This window comes from Microcaecilia unicolor, chromosome 3 (assembly GCF_901765095.1).
Source record: "Microcaecilia unicolor chromosome 3, aMicUni1.1, whole genome shotgun sequence".
Classification (NCBI taxonomy): Eukaryota; Metazoa; Chordata; class Amphibia; order Gymnophiona; family Siphonopidae; genus Microcaecilia; species Microcaecilia unicolor.
In genome coordinates, this window is record NC_044033.1 from 473512847 (window position 1) to 473530811 (window position 17965).

General features: G+C 42.6%; 1 protein-coding gene across 1 annotated transcript in view; it reads right to left on the reverse strand.

Annotated features, from left to right (window-relative positions):
* Positions 1 to 17965, reverse strand: part of LMBRD1 (LMBR1 domain containing 1) — a 262882-nt gene that overhangs the window by 106963 nt on the left and 137954 nt on the right. Inside the window, 2 exon segments of the mRNA XM_030195170.1 lie at positions 4887 to 5039; positions 16289 to 16414. Coding sequence (XP_030051030.1) covers positions 4887 to 5039; positions 16289 to 16414 — 279 coding nt within the window.

Below are 17965 nucleotides of genomic sequence, written 5' to 3' on the forward strand. Positions count from 1 at the left end.
CACAAGATGTTATCCCCACCCTTTCAACACTCGTAGGGACCTGTTTACTAAGGCGCGCTATATGTGAACTAGCATTTTTAGCGCATGCTAATGTTAGAGACACCCTTAGGAATATATGAGTATCTCTAGTGTTAGCATGCCTTAGTAAACAGCTTCCCACGACGCAAGCGTGCCCTCCTTTGTTTAATAAAAAGCAAAACAGAAACCTGGAACAACTCCAAAGGGGAGAAGGGTGGGTTTGTGAGAACAATCAGCCTGCTGTCCTCGGAGAATACCTGCTACAGGTATGTATCTTCACTTTCTCCGAGGCCAAGCAGGCTGCTTGTTCTCACAATTGGGGTATCCCTAGCATCCAGGTTCACTCAAAACAAAGAACAATGGTCAATTGGGCCTCACAACGGTGAGGACATAACAGAGATTGACCTGAAACTACACACAACTAAGTGAGAGTGCAGCCTGGAACAGAACAAAAAATGGACCTAGGAGGGTGGAGTTGGATTCTAAACCTCGAACAGATTCTGCAGCACCGACTGCCCAAACCGACTGTCACATCGGGTAACCTTCTGAAGGCAGTAGTGAGATGTGAATGTGTGGACTGATGACCATGTTGCAGCCTTGCAAATCTCTTCAATAGAAGTTGACTTTAAGTGAGCCACCGACGCAGCCATGGCTCTAACATTATGAGCCATGACATGGCCCTCCAGAGTCAGCACAGCTTGTGCGTAAATGAAGGAAATGCAATCTGCTAACCAATTACAGATTGTGCGTTTGCTGATGGCGACTCCCCTCCTGTTTGGGTCAAAAGAAACAAACAACTGGGCAGATTGTCTATAGGGCTTTGTTCGCTCCACGTAAAAGGACAATGCTCTCTTACAGACCAAGGTGTGCAACTTGTCCTCACCAGGGTGGGTGTGTGGACGGGGAAAAAATGTTGGCAAGACAATTGACTGGTTCAGATGGACCTCCAACACCACCATCGGCAAGAACTTAGGGTGTGTGCGGAGGACTACTCTGTTATGATGAAACTTGATATAAGGTGCATGTACTACCAAGGCCTGAAGCTCACTGACCCTACGAGCTGAAGTAATAGCCACCAAGAAAATGACCTTTAAGGTCAAATACTTCAGATGGCAGGAATTCAGTGGCTCAAAAGGAGCTTTCATCAGTTGGGTGAGAACGACATTGAGATCCCAGGACACTGGTGGAGGTTTGACAGGGGCCTTTGACAAAAGCAAACCTCTCATTTGATTTGATTGGACAGCTGATCTCTGAAAGCCTTGAGAGCGTTCCAGATCGCTCATAATTCCGGGAGGTTGATCTGAAGATCCTTTTCCTGAAAGGACCAAGTTCCTTGAGTGTGAGGCCCATCTACATGAGCTCCCCACCCCAGGAGGGATGCATCAATCGTCAGCACTTTCTGCGGCTAAGGAATTTGGAATGCACCTCCCAAGGTCAGATTGGATCGAATGGTCCACCACTGAAGGGAACTGCAAAAGTCGGTGGAGAGATGAATCACATTCTCTAGATCCCCCGTGACCTGGCACCACTGAGAAGCTAGGGTCCATTGAGCTGATCTCATATGTAGACGTGCCATGGGAGTCACATGAACTGTGGAAGCCATTTGCCCTAAGAGACTCAACATCTGCTGAGCTGTGATCTGTTGAGACGTTCGAGCCAAGGATACTAGGTCCAGGAGATTGTCTGCCCTTGCCTGGGGGAGATAAGCTTGAGACGTCCAGGACAAGGTGGGACTTGGGAGAATTGATTACAAACCCCAGTAGCTCTAGCACCTGAATAGTCATCCGCATGGACTGTAAAGCGCCTGCCTCTGAGGTGCTCTTCACCAGCCAATCGTTGAGATAAGGGAAGACATGCACTCCTAGCCTGCGTAGCGATGCTGCGACAACTGCTAGGCACTTTGTGAAGACCCTGGGAGCAGACGCGAGGCCAAAGGGCAGTACACAGTAATGAAAGTGCCGAGTTCCCAACCGAAATCGAAGATACTTCCTCTGAGCTGGGAGTATCGAGATGTGGGTATAGGCATCCTTTAAGTCCAGAGAGCATAGCCAATCGCTTTCCTGAATCATGGGAAGAAGGGTGCCCAGGGAAACCATCCTGAACTTTTCTCAGACTAGGAATTTGTTCGGGGCCCTTACGTCTAAGATGGGACACATTCCCCCTGTTTTCTTTTGTACAAGGAAGTACCTGGAATAGAATCCCAGCCCTTCTTCCCCTGGTGGAACGGTTTCGACCGCCTTGGCCTTGAGAAGGGCAGAGAGTTCCTCTGCAAGTACCTGCTTGTGCTGGGAGCTGAAGGACTGAGCTTCCAGTGGGCAATTTGGAGGTATGGATTCCAGATTGAGAGTCTATCCTAACTGGACAAATTTGAAGAACCCACCTGTTTGAGGTTATGAGAGGCCACCTTTGGTGAAAAAATTTTAACCTCCCCCCGACCGGCAAGTCGTCCGGCATGGACACCTTTTCTGAGGCTATGCTGCACTGGAACCAGTCAAAAGCCCGTCCCTTGCTTTTGCTGGGGAGCCTTCTGCTGCCTGACCACCTGGTGAAAAGGTTTCGCGAGCTCCGGAGGAAGTGCTTCGACCAAACTAGACAGTTGCCTTACTGAGTTCCGCAAGTGAATGCTCATGTAGAGCTGGTATGTTTGGATCTTGGCTGCGAGCACAGTGGTCTGATACGTTTGTCTCCCAAAAGAATCCAAGGTCCTAGACTATGCCTCTGCCTGGAGGCGCCGAGGCATAGTCTCTAGTACTCTTGGCTCTTCTGAGAGCAGAGTCCACCACCATGGAATCGTGAGGTAGTTGGGCCTTCACCATTACTGGTTCTCCATGGACTCTGTACTGGGACTCAGCTTTTTTGGGGACCACTGGATTAGATAGAGGGAACGACCAGTTTCGCATAAGAACTTCCCTGAGTGTGTTATGCAAAGGGGCCGTTGCAACCTCTGTGGGCGGAGAAGGATAGTCCAAGACCTCGAGCATCTTGGCCCTGGGCTCATCCACAACCTCCATAGGGAAAGGAATGTCCTTAGACATTTCCCGAACGGAGGAAAAAGAAAGACTCTCAGGGGGAGACAATCTTCTTTCTATTGGCAGAGTAGGATCAGAGGGGACCCCATATGACTTCCTCCGAAAAGTATCGGGGATCTTCCTCTTCCTTCCATGAACACTCATCATCGGACAAAAGCTCTCTAAGAGCAGCCCGAACCCGAGCCTGTCTCGATGTCGAGGAACGACAACCTCGAGGGGGATGCCAAGAAGTCGACCCCTGCCTGGACTGCTGTGAAGCTTCCTCCGCCGACGTCGAGGGAGAATCGACCTAGGTGGCGGCCGACGCCGACCACAGGCGAAGGCCCACATGCCACTTCCACAGTCAATGCAGGAGGCGCAAGCACCCCTGGCACCAATGCAGACTGGTGCAGCAATCCCTCCAGGAGCTCTGGAAGAAAGGCCCTGATGCGCTCGTCGAGAGCCTCCATTGGAAAGGCTGCGGGGCCGGTGTAGGAGTCGGTGGCAGAATCTGAGGGGGCTCAAGAGCCGGTACCAAGCTGCCCGCAGACCAACGCATCAGCACCTCCTGCATAGAGGGTGAGCGGTCCTCTCAGCGCCAACACTTCTCAGGTGCTAAATCTCTTGGCTCCCCCCGGAGCTCTCGGTACCGTGTCTGGAAGGAGAACGATGACAGTGCTTCTTAGCCTTCGCTCGACACCCGTCATCGAGACTCCTTGGTACCGAAGAGGAGGGCATGGAATCCTCATGCCTCTTCGGGGCTGGGTCCGACGAAGGTCGGTCCCAGGGGGCTTGCATAGCAGTAGGCCTCGAGATAGATGGAGACCCACTCGATGCCTCGCTGCTCCCAGCGTGATGTGGTCGTTCGGCAGCCATTACTTGCGCTCTCGATGTTTCCCTCGACGTCGACGCCGCCGACCTCAGTACCGATGTTGATGCAGAAGTCGAAGGACTGGACCGATCAGCAAAAAGTCTTTCATGTTGAGCCTCCCGAGACACTTGGGTCCGCTTTTTCATTAAAGAGCACAACTTATAAGCAGCTGGCAAGTGTTCGGGCCCAAGGCACTGGAGACATCACTCGTGGGGGTCGGTACCCGAGATGGTCCGGTTACAGTGAGTACAACGCTTGAAGCCACTGGGAGTCCTCGATGACATGGACGGAAAAACGGCAGCTGCGAAATTAAAGGACTCCGTGCTGAATAAAAGGCACAAAAAAGGAAAAAAAGACCCAACCGAGCAGCCTAAAAGGCGGCCACGACAAAAAAGGAAAGAAACTTAAAGAGGTAAAGAAAAACTAATAAAATAAGGAAAAAACTACTTTATTTTTTTTTTATTTGTGAAAAAACTACTACAACGAAGAAGAAAAAAAGGAAAAAGGAAAGCGGTAAACGCTGAATCCAAGTCTCCTGAGCCGAAATTGAGCGCAGTAGAAAAATCGTGTCACTCAAGACGCGGATCAAAAGAAACTAAGGAGGGGACGCTCGCGTCATGGGCGGGAGCCGTTTGCGCGTGCGCGGTGTGTTCAGCCTGCACGACGGAGCATTCTGGAGAGTTCTTTGTTTTTGCTATGAAAAAATTTGCCAGTCTCCTGGGCCGTCGCGGACAACGACCCCAATTGTGAGAACAAGCAGCCTCCTTGTCCTCGGAGAACAGCTTTTACATTTCATTATGACCAACAGAGTGGCTAATGATTGAAGTGGTCTTCCCTCTTCAAGAATACAATCTTTCTTTCACTGCTAATCTGGAATGATGCTCAGTATCTGCAGGCTTCACGGTTACAAAATGTTTTTAAAAAATTACAAAAGGCTTAGTGCAACAAAACTAAAAGAGAAGGAAAGAAAATCTAAACCAATTTGTTACCTTTAGAGGTCGAATGGCACCACAAAGTTTTGTCCAACAGCTTCTCTCAAAATTGTCTAGGTATTGATCCCTTCTTCGTAGAATCCTCAACTTTTCTTCTAATTGGAATAAAGTACGTCTATCCTTAGCTGGTAGCGGCCGACCATCTTTGCACTATTAGATCGTAAAAGATTAATGAGGTGATAAAACATCAAGTACACACACATAGCAATAAATTTATAGCAGTTCTCAAACTTGTCTTAAGGGAGCCCTCACTAGAGTTTTCAGGATATTCACAATAAACCTGAGATATATATGCATAAATTTGAGACAGTGCACATAAATTTAACTCACATATATACACCATGGATATTTTGAAAACTCATTCAGCTAAGAATACCTGAGGACAGGACTGGGCACCTCTGCTTTAAAGCATTTACACATAAAAAAGGGGTCACTAGATAGTTTATAAAGCTAAATCCTCTAAAATGCATGCATTTTTTTCAAGGTTCATTTTTCATTTTAAGATGTTATCTACTGATTTTGGGTTTGTCTTCATTTACTTTATCTGTACAAGTCTGCAGAAAAGCAGCAACACTGCCATAATGCTACATGACTAATACTTTACAGTGAGCATTTTCACACATAAATTTGGTCAACTCTTCTTTAACCTAGCAAGAGTGTAAGGACTCTACCATGGGGGCATAGAGGCGTATTTTCAAAGCACAGACTTACAAAGTTTCATAGTAACCTATGGAACTTTGTAAGTCTAAGTGCTTTGAAAATATGCCTCTATGTCCCCATTGTAGAGTTCTGTCTCTTAAGAAAGGTCTAATGTATTATGCAGTACACAGAAAGTTCTGGGCAGAGAAGCTCGGGTGCTGAGTGGGCAGTGAATCTTACCCAAGAAATGCTCAGCTTGCTTCCTGAAGAGGGAAGAACGAAATTCAAGTTCTGGTAGTAGAGAAGAGAATGGGAAATAGAGTAATACCCATTTCCACTGCACTTCCACTACAAAAGAAGAATCAGTTTAAAAGATAGAAAAGATAGAGAGTAGGATTACATGGTCAGTATTCTCAATGGAGAAGGGTTGATAGTGGGGTTCCGCTGGGGTCTGTGCTGGGACCGTTGCTTTTTGACATATTTATAAATGATCTAGAGAAGGGAATAACTAGTGAGGTAAATAAATTTGCTAATGACACAAAGTTATTCAAAGTTCTTAAATCGCAAGAGGATTGTGAAAAATTGCAAGAGGACCTTACGAGACTCGGAGACTGGGCAAACAAATGGCAGACAACGTTTAATGTGAGCAAGTGCAAAATGATGCATATGGAAAAGAGGAACCCGAACTACAGTTACGTGATGCAAAGTTCTACATTAGAAGTCACCGCCCAGGAAAAGGATCTAGGTGTCATCGTTGACGATATGTTGAAACCCTATGTTCAGTGTGCAGCAGCAGCAGCAGCAACGAATAAAGCAAATAGAATGTTAGGTATTATTAGGGCAGGAATGTAAAACAAAAATGAGGATGTTATAATGTCTTTGTATCACTCCATGGTGCAACCACGCCTTGAATACTGTGTGCAATTCTGGTCACTGTATCTCAAAAAAGATATAGTGGAATTAGAAAAGTTACAGAGAAGGGCAACAAAAATTGTAAAAAGGATGGGACAACTTCCCTATGAGGAAAGGCTGAAGCAGCTAGGGCTCTACAGTTTGGAGAAAAGGCGGCTGAGGGGAGATATGATAGATGGGGTAGACGTGAATTGCTTGTTTACTCTTTCCAAAAATACTAGGACTAGGGGGCATGTAATTAAGCTACAAAGTAGTAAATTAAAAACAAATCAGAGAAAGTATTTCTTCACTCAATGTGTAAATAAACTCTGGAATTTGTTGCCAGAGAATGTGCAAAAGCAGTTAGCTTAGTGGGTTTAAACAAGGTTTAGATATCTTCCTAAAAGAAAAGTCTATAAGCCATTATTAAGATGGACTTGGGAAAATCCACTGCTTATTTCTAGGATAACTAATAATTGGTTGAGACCGTCACTCTGTCCCATATATTGAAATATCAAACGAAATTCACAGAGTGTATGAATGCAAATACGAAAGTCTTAAGTAATACTAGACTAAAGTGAAGGAGAGTCTCATACAAAATACTTGGTAATATTGTTTTCACTCAGTAGGTGAATAAATTACATATATTCATGTCATAATCATTGACTCAACCTCCACCATCCCAATTGTGATAGCAAAAGACGACTTGCTCTGCTAATTTTTTATATATATATATATATATATATATATATATATGTGTACTCATCAAAAGAAGCACACTGCACTTATCTTGGGCAGATTGGTGCCTTCTTAAACCCCGACAGGTTCCCGTTTCGTATTTAACTTTGTCAAGGGGGAATGGCTACAATTCTGTCAAAGAAAAGAAAAAGACAACCAAAAAAAGACGTCAAGTCTCTTATGCATATACCTTAACCCTATTATTTAACTTATCTAAATATTCGCATGATCTTTCTTAAAGCGGCTAATGGCTTACCCGATTCCTGCCCCAGGTTTTTATATGTGCTAGCTTGTATAATTTGAACTAAACAAAATGGCGATGGGCGTCTTTTATTATTACCATATAGACAGCTGATGGTATTACGTTGAAGTAAATTCGTCAGGACTATTACAAGGCTCTTAAAGGGTATAACAGGATCTTAAAAAATGCCTTGAAACTGGTATCTACAACCAATGTTGGAAAACGTCATAGAGAAACATTATAAAAACTTATCAAAACGTTTGGTTCGAAACTTAAAGGAACCAAAGGGTAAAATGTACTCGAAAAAAACTGTAAGACACCTACAAGGGATAAATTAGAAAAAACTTCCCCATTGGATATATGTATTTATCCTGCTGGTTCTATTGTTTCTAATGTAAAAATCCATAGGTTTCACGTTGCAAAAGATCATGCGAATATTTAGATAAGTTAAATAATAGGGTTAAGGTAATGCATAAGAGACTTGACGTCTTTTTTTGGTTGTCTTTTTCTTTTCTTTGACAGAATTGTAGCCATTCCCCCTTGACCAAAGTTAAATACGAACGGGAACCTGTCGGGGTTTAAGAAGGCACCAATCTGCCAAGATAAGTGCAGTGTGCTTCTTTTGACGAGTAAACATATATATATATAAAATTAGCAGAGCAAGTCGTCTTTTGCTATCACAATTGGATGGTGGAGGTTGAGTCAATGATTATGACATGAATATATGTAATTTATTCACCTACTGAGTGTAAAAACAATATTACCAAGTATTTTGTATGAGACTCTCCTTTACTTTAGTCTAGTATTACTTAAGACTTTCGTATTTGCATTCATACACTCTGTGAATTTCGTTTGATATTTCTAGGATAAGCACAGAAAAATGTATTGTACTGTTTTGGTATCTTGCCAGGTACTTGTGACCTGGATGGCCTCTGTGGAAACAGATACTGGGCTTGAGGATCTTTGGTCTGTCCCAGTATGGCAACGCGTATGTTCTTAAGTTGTAAGCTGTAGAATTTCTTCTCTCCTGCTGCAGAAGCAGGACAACTCTGTGAAGGATTGTGGTTGCCATGCTATTTTAAAAAACAAGTTCCAGAAGATACCTTTTTTTTTTTTTTTTTGGACTAACTCAATCCATCTTGTGATTAGTTTGCACTAACTATCTTTTCTTCCTGACCCAAAATTAACTCTTCCAAATTTTTAACAAATAATGTGAGATATAATGAGGTCTACAAACTCCTGAGTGTGTGAAGAATGAGTAGAATTGAATCGATTTTACTCTTTCAAGAGTACCCTCACTGAAGTTACATAGAAATACTTTCAAAACAAATAGGAGAAAATGTTTTTTTCACTCAGGGGCCCTTTTACAGAGTGGCAGTAAGCCCAATGTGGGTTTATTGTTTGCTCTTCCGGACTACCCACATGGCCATGTGTTTCAGGGCTTTTTACCTGCTGAGGTAAAAAAGGGCACTGGCACATGTGAAAAAATAGCCCCTGCTACTATCGCAGGGCCCAATTTTCCTGCAGCTTGGTAAAAGGACCCCCTCAATGAATAGTTAAAGTCTGAACCCTTTGCCGGAGGATGTAGTACAGCAGTTAGCATACCTCGGTTTAAAAAAAGGTTTGGACAAGTTCTTGAAGGAAAAAGTCTAGTCTACTATTGAGACAGACATAGGGAAGCCACTGCTTGCCCTGGGACTGGGAAGCATGGAATGTTGGTACTATTTGGGTTTCTGCCAGGTAAACTGTGACCTGGATTAGCCATTGTTGGAAAAAGGATACTGGGCTAGATGGGCCATTGGTCTGACCCATTATGGCTAGTCTTATGTTCTTATGATGAATACAAGAAAGACAAACCCAAACTATAGCTACGTGATACAAGGTTCCATATTAGGAGTGACTGCCCAGGAAAAGGATCTAGATGTCAGCATTAATGATACATTGAAACTCCCTCTGTTGAGTGGTTGCAGCAGCATCTAAGGAAGCAAACAGAATGTTAGGAATTATTAGGAAGGAATGGAAAACAAAAAACAAGAATTATAATACCTTTGTACAGGGTGTGTGCTGGTAAATTTTTAACAACGGGCTCTCTCTCTTTCTCTCTGGGCATAGCCAGCCCTGCAATTGGGCGGGCGGGGCATGGTGGATCTGGGGGGGACAACGCATGCCCCTCTCTCTCCACCTCATATAGGGCATGCTATGGGACTGCCACACACCCCACTGCTTGTTTCTGGCTCTAAGCAGCAAGCTGGGACTTCTTGCCACATGCAGGAGAAGTCCCGCTGCTGCTCAGAGCTGGAAATCAGGAGCGGGGAGTAGAGCCGCAGTCTATTCACTTGGCTGGCGAAGCTCAGCATCCCCACCAGCAAAGTAAAGAGAATTGAGGTGGGGGGCCCTGAGCCCACATTTTGGGAGCCAGTGGTAACGTAGCCATGGAGGGCCTACTTTAACAACCGGCTCCCAAAATCTTCAAATTAACAAACGGCTCTCGCGAGCCCGTGATAGCCTGCTCCAGCACCCACTGCCTTTGTATCACTCCATCATGTAACTGCACCTCAATACTGTGTGCAATTATGGTCACCGCATCTCAAAAAAGATATAGTGGAATAGAAAAGGTACCGAGAAGGGCAACAAAATGATAAAGGGGATGGGCCCCTTCAGCTTGCTGAGGGGAGATATGATAGAGGTCTATAAAATACTGAGTGCAGGGAATGGATAGATGTGGATCACTTGTTTACTATTTCTAAAAATACTAGGACTGAGGCACTCATGAAGCTACTAAGTAGTAAATTTAAAACAAACCAGAGAAAATCTCTCTCTTCACTCAGCGTGTAGTTCAACTCTGGAATTCATTGTCAGAGAACGTGGTAAAAGCAGTTAGCTTAGCAGAGTTTAAAATTTTAATCGAAATGCATCCCTAGCTTATAGGTGAATAAGCATTCCCTTAACAACTCTCAACAACAACTTAACTCTTAACAACTTAACAACAAAAGGTAAGCCACATTGAGCCTGCAAAGAGGTGGGAAAATGTGGGATACAAATGCAATAAATACCAACAAAAACTTCAGGAACACATAAGAATGGAAAACACTTCAAATTAGTATGATCAAACACTAATTAATTACACAAAAGGGCTCAATAGGGACATCACCTTTCCCGCCATATCAACATAGGAAGCTTCAACTGTAAAATGAAATTGTATTGTGCAACTTATATTCTGCCTTTAACCTTAAGGATGTGAGGCGGATTATAAAAAAGAAAAAAAAACTTCACATATAAAGGGAAGCACAACAAACTTCCTTATTAAAAACACATAACATTTAAAATCACCAATTTAAAAATAGCTAAGTTTTAAGTGCCTTTCGAAATAAATGATAAGATGAAATTTGATTAATCTGGTAAGGAATATTATTCCAAACTTTGGCACTTTATTTATTGATGACATTTATATCCCACATCATCCTACAGCTAGTTCAGGTTTTATGCGTCTTACATTGAAACAGAGACAATTAGTTATAAAATTACTAGAAGTATGAAGCAGTCAAAGATGTATAATCGGCTGTGAACAATGTGGTTAAAGAAACATTGGGTGACAGGTAATGGAAACAAGATCTTAAATCTGTGGTGTATTAAATATTGAGTTGAATTCTTCCATCATCAATAGTCAACTTTGAAGTAGTGATCCCAGAGATACCATGCAAAATTCTGCCAGAGGAGGGCCAAGAGCTCCTCTGAAAGTAGTTTCATTTGGAGTGAGTTGAAACAAGACTCTTTGTGGATGGTCAGGAGATCTTCTTTGCCAATGCAGAGTGCACAGATGTGCAGCACCCAACGATCAGAGGTTATCAGAGGCCACCTCTGTTGAAAGAGGATGAGCCTCCCTCTGACTGATAGGTCGCTTGGCACACACAAGTATAAGGTGGCAATGCTCTCTAGGAAGGGGTCAAAATTGGGCTGTTTACACTGATAGGGTGTCTAAGTTTTTTCCGCTGCTGCCTTGGACATAAGCTTTGGGGCCTAGTCCTTTGAGGTGGAGGAAGAGTAGGAGCATAACAACGATAATAGTTTATTTCCACTTGCTATACCGCCGAAGCTGACTTGCAGATCTGGACGGTTTACAAAACTAAAAACAAAGTAAAATTCAGAAAAGGAACTACAATATATTGATAGGAACGGCAATTTCACTCAGCAGTACCAGACACTTAGAATTTTTTTAAAGGGCTAGAGGGTGAAGGGGGGGTGGGGATGAACAGCATAGAATGTAGGATAGGAAAGAAGAGAACAGGAAGGGAAACTTTGCCAATGCAGTATGATACCCAAGACTCTCCTCTACTGACTTCTGAAATGCCTGCTTGAACAGCCAGGCTTTCTTTTCTTTTTTATTTATTTATTTATTATTTTACTTAATTACATTCACATTTAGCACATAAATGTAAGGAAATACAGAAATTAATATAAAAAGGAAAACATTTTCTCTCAACAATATATATTTACATAATTGTCCACAATTGGAAGATCCAAGATCAGGAAAACAATCTTAAAGAAAATAAGAAAAATTCAAAATGGTTAATCTTACACTTCACATTTTCTGAGGGAGGAAGGTTAATCGGTTATTGCAGCTGGTACAGTGGTAACTGAAGGAAGTTGCTGCAGAGGATTCTTCATCTGTTTCCACAAACTCTTATAATTTCTTAGGTTCAAACAAATAAGTAATAAGGAAATAAAACACTTACAAGGGAATTGCGCTAGGAAGGTCCCACCTAGGGCAATGATTCCTGGCTTAAAAGCCAAGACCTCACACCTCCCAGTCTGCAATTCCCTTGATGTGTCAGGAAATATATGCATCTTTGAACCCAAAAAAACTATCAACCATGTATCGGAAATACAATTTCAAAACATTGTTCCTATCTAAATCAAAGACGAAAGTCACTAATAATAACTCTATCTATAACTTCTGAATTTTCCAAAATGTCAGTTAAACTTACATCTCTTTTCTCTGATAAAGAAGATTTTAAAGGAAATATCATTTTAGTCACCAAAAGATGGCTATCAGAAGGTATTAGCAAAGTATCAGAGAAATATTTCTTCAAGAATTCAGTAGATGATATATAGGATATTATAGGTAAATTTATCATTCTCTAGTTATTTTCCCTTAATTGGTTCTCCAGAAATTCCAATTTTTACAAGAAAGATAACTATTCTTCATTACCAAATTATCTGATTTTCATAGAGAAGCCACTTCCGTAATCAAAGTCTCTATTTTTATATCTTGGACTTCCACTTTGTTAGATAAGTATTAATATAAATTATTTAACTCACATAGTGAAAAATTTTAAACATCTGAAGAAGAGAGTTATTCACATTCTGCTGCAGTTCCTATAGTACGTCCATTATGACATTATTGGCTTCACCAAGTCCAATTTCTCCACAGAAACCGCTCCAGATATCTTCGGGGGGGAAGAGCTCACTCTCCAATCCCCCAGTTGGTTTATTATCTGAGTCGATGCTGCGCCAGGACCTCCTCGGGTCACATGAAAATCCTAACCCACTTCAGGCGTTTCCATTATTGACCTCAATAGCGAAGCAGTACTATTTCCAGGTCTTGGAGGGGTCGTGCCAACAGGGGGACTCAAAGTCACTCCCTCCACTGAGATTCGGCAATAAAGCCTTGCTGTTCCCGAAGCAAGAACCGATATCCCCCGACGTTATGACCCGAATCTCTCCAAAATAGACTGAGAAGTGGTGGGAACCCCAGCCGTGTTCGAGGAGGACAGCACCACGGCTTTGCCTTTTATCTTCCCCATTCTCTGGGGAGCGCGCCCTCTTCTTCAGGCATTCTGGTGTAAAATGGGAACTCAACTAGCGTACGTCCTCCCTCAACGCCATCTTGGATCCTCCAGGTTGGGACACTCTTTGTCTGGTTTTTCCTCCGAGGCCTGTCTGATATGGGTAACCCTACAGCATAGCCCTCTGAGTCATTGAAACACGGAAGCCCCTCCACACTTACAAGGTGGTGTCCCTTCGGAGGGGAGCAAGGCTTCTTAAAGTTTTTAAAAGATAGTTCAGACCTTAGGGACGATGGAAGTGAATTCCACCGAGCAGGAGCTACAAAGAAAAATGCACGATGGCGAGTGCTTTTGAGCTGCGCCAGTTTTGGATGGGGGAGTACAAGCTGATGATAGTTTATCGAGCGGAGAAGTTGTGGAGGTGAATATGGAATTGTGAGAGCAGAAAGGTAATCTGGAAGACCAACTCTTTGAGCCTTGAAAACGAGAGTAAGAAGTTTAAACGTGATTCATTGTTCTATTGGATGTCAATGACATTTTTGAAACAGGGGAGAAACACTGTCAAACTTTCACGGTGACAAATAAATTTAATGGCCGTGTTTTGAATGGACTGCAGCCTCTTTATGTTCGCACAGGAACATCCGAAAAACAATATTACAATACCTTCCTGCAAATCTTCTAGAATAAGTAGAAGAAGTGGCCTGGAAAGAGTTTTTTTTTAATAGTATCTGTATGTTTTTTTAATTAGGTCAGCCACTTTTTCAACTTTGTTACCAAACATGTTTTCTCCATGACAAGGGACATCTGCTAGACGGTCCTGGACAACAGATTCAAGGTCAGAGACCCTGAGCCAGGAGAAGCATCACATTGTCACTGCTAAGGCAGAAAGGCGTGAAGAAACATCAAAGGTATCAAAGGCCCGACTTGCTAGATATTTACAACAGTCAAGATGTTTCCTGTGAAGTTTATGAAATTCCTCAGCTTTCTCAGCTTCTCTTCCTGGAATAGCAGAAGCATGAGATCTTGCACTGCAAGTGTGTTTTAAAGCAGATTCCGCAACTAGAGAGTGATGGGGGGTAAATGTGTTTTCTCAAACCCAGTGGATTTCTATATCCTATACATTTCTTCATTTTTCTTTGGAGCTACCTAAATTGTCAGTGGGGTCTCCAAAGTTTGAGTAGAGTATGTTTCACAACTGTATGAAGTGGAACAGTGACTCCTTCTCTAGGAGGAAAGTCATAATCTAGAACCTCAACAACTTCTGAATGAGTTTCTTTCTCCATTTCTAATTTGAAAAGAATGGCAAGAGACATCTGACGGACAAAGCCAGGAAAGGATTAATTTTCTGGAGGAGACCTATATCTCTCAGGTGGTGGAGAAGGACCAAACGGAATGCCATAGGACTCCACAGCTGAGGGGTCCTGTGGGGACTGATCCATCCCCTAGGAGAAGTCCGAGTCTGACTCTTCAAAGTAGTATTCATGGACGTATGTGGAAGAGAGAGTATCGACTAGAGGGTGGTGACATAGATGAAGCTCCTAAATTGGAAAAAGTTCCTCTGCTGATGTTGAAGCATGCATCAGTCGGGTTCATACTGTCCCAGACAGTTGATGCCGAACTGGCATGAGGGACCTTTCCTGTGACTGTCTCCCCGATATATTGACGGGCTAGGCTGTATAGACTGTGAATGCATTAGCACCAAAAGCTCCTCCTTCAGCATAGCCCACATTTCTTCTGTAGAGTAGGTGTCCGTACTGGCTGGAAAAGTGGTGTGGACACAGCCTGAGTAATAGCCTTTGCAGGCATAGGAGATCTTGAACACCTCAAGTTGGAGAGAAGGAAAGCAGTCACAGTGGAATGGACTTAAGAACATAATAGACATACTGGGCCAGATCAATGGTCCATCTAGCCCAGTATCCTATTTCCAACAGTGGCATATCCAGGTCACAAGTACATAGCAGAAATCCAAATAGTAGCAACTTTCCATGCTATCAATTCCAGGGCAAGCAGTGGCATCCCCATGTCTGTCTCAATAGAAGACTATGGAATTTTCTTCCAGAACTTGTACAACCCTTTTTTTAAACTCAGATACTTTAAATGCTGTTACTACATTTTCCGGCAAAGAGTTCCAAAGCTTAACTATTCATTGAGTGAAAAAATATTTCCTCCTATTTGTTTTTAAAGTATTTCCATGACAATGGAGGGGAGGTGTTGGCAGACTGCCTGGAGGGAGATCGATGACGACACATCTTAGATTTTACACACCGCAGGTCCCTCGATGCACGCAGCACCAACGAAGAGGATGTAGAGTCCCTATGCTGTCGTGGTTCCGAGTCTGATGTTGGACACTCTCGATGTTGCTTCGGTGGACCAGAGGTCAATGCTGACACAGGTTTCACGTCAAGTGCCAAATACCCTGCTACGTGGGTGCTGATGTTGATGCAGAACCCAAAGGTTTTTCACGCTGGACTCTGCGGGCTTTAAGGGTCCTCGCTTGCATGCGCAGGCAGAGGTTACGCTGTATGTTCCAGTGCTCTGGACTCAAGCACTGAACACACCAGATATGGGGGTCTGTTTCTTAAAGCCCTTCGGCATGGAGGGAAAAATGGCCAACACAAGGTCAAAAGGCTCTATTGCCCAGGAGGCTCAAATAGTCGCGTACCTGAAAATGGTCGATGCTTTCCACGTAAAAGATGGGCTCAGAGGTCTCAAGGGCCAAAAATTGAAAATTAAAAATAACTGAAAAAAATGAGTAAACTGAACAAATTAGAATTGAAAAAAAAGAATATGATGAAAAAATATCCCGAAAGAGAGAAGGTACCAAACAGGCAAAAGTTTGATGTGTTGGATAAATTTAAAAAACAACGTTTCTGCTCCATGGATAACGACAGACTGCTGGTCCCACGCTTGATCATCAGGCAGGAAGGCATCCATGTATGTGCGGTGGGGGCACTGCCTCAAAGATTTAAAGTTACAGTGCACTTAGTAGTATCCACACCAGGCTCATGGGTGACATCACCCATATGTGAGAATATTATATCTGCTTGTCCTTGGAGAAAGGATTATTTTTAAAAGGCTAGAAAAAAAGAATAAGAAAATCAAACCTTTGATTTAATCCTCTCAATGTGTTGCTCCACTTCTTCAATATCTTCAGTGTTTTCCAATCGTTCATAAGTTGCACTTTTGGTGCCTTTTATCAGGTTTAGAGGCAAGGCAGACATTCCATATGCCTAAACATGCAACGATAAACACCACAAAACAATGGGTTATAAAAGGTCTAAAAAATTATATCAAAGTACTTTTCTCAGTTTCTTGTTAACACTGACCAACAGGTACTGTGCTGCAATTATGAAGGAACATTAATTTCAAGTGTTTCCATAGTCTTTATTATAAACTTATATACCACTACACAAAACAGCTTAATGATTGAACCAGTTTACATACAAACATTCATTCATAATAAAACACAATTATAGTTGATCCTAACTATAGTTATTTGTCCTTACTCAACTGTCCTTGATATGAAATCCATAAGCCCAATATTAAAACGTATTTAGTCAGGCAGAATAGGATCCTGCCCAATTAAACCTTGCTAAGCGGGCTGGCTGCCAAAAAATCAGCAAAAAAAAAAAAAGACATCTTGCTCTAATATACTATGATGTATATATATATATATATATATATATATATATATATATATATATATATATATAAAGGAGAAAACTCTCATTACAAGTATTTGAGGGGGTCTTTTACTAAGGACTAGCTCAAGTTATCTGCAGCAGGGCTCATTTTATTCCTATGGGCCCTGCTGCATATAACTCAAGCTAATCTTTAGTAAAAGACCCCCTTAGTCATCTATCCAGTCTAATATTTGTTTATAGCCACTATACAGACTCACACAACATATTCATAGAGCTAACTCCCACAATAATGTGCTTGAAATAGTGAACTGCACAAATCAAGTTACTAGTTGGAAAATAAAGTACTTCTCAAAACGTAGCTTCTTTCCAGAAAAAATTCTGTTCTTTAACGAGATGAATAGTCCCTCACCATAAAACAAAACAATATATATATATATATATATATATATATATATATATATATATATATATATATATATATATAATATATATCTATATCTATATATTTACATCATAGTATATTAGAGTACAAGGTCATCTACGAGATCGTGTTTGTGTGTATTTGCCAATATTCAGTGGCACATATCCGAGCAGTGCCACTGAATATTGCCTCAAACTGCTCATTTCAAAATCAGGCACTGGAAAGGCAGTATGGGGCGGAGTTAGGGAGGAACCACAATATGCATGCATAGATAAGGGGCCAGGTAGGATCGCAGAAAAGGCTGTTCTATCTTCAGCCACAAAGTTATGCAAGTGACAGCACTGAATATTAGCCAGCACCCACATAACTTCCAGGTTACTAATCTGATCCACTGTCAGACCTGTGAGTTCTTGTATCAAGCAGAGCACTGCCGAGCCTGGTATTCGGACCAGGTTCTACTTGGCGGCCGGACAACCCCGGGTTTCAACTGCGCTGACCGCCGTTCCCCAGAGGTTCAGCCCCTAGGTGCGGGCAGCCTGCAGGGCTCACGAGATGCAGCAGGAAGCGGGGTGATGAACGTGATGGCCAGACAGGCAGCAGGCAAGAGACTGATCCAGGTACAGGCAGAGTCAGTAGGCAGGCAGCAGACACAAGAGTAATCCAGGTACAGGCAGAGTCAGTAACGAAGAACAAAGTAGAGAAGAAGCACACTACTG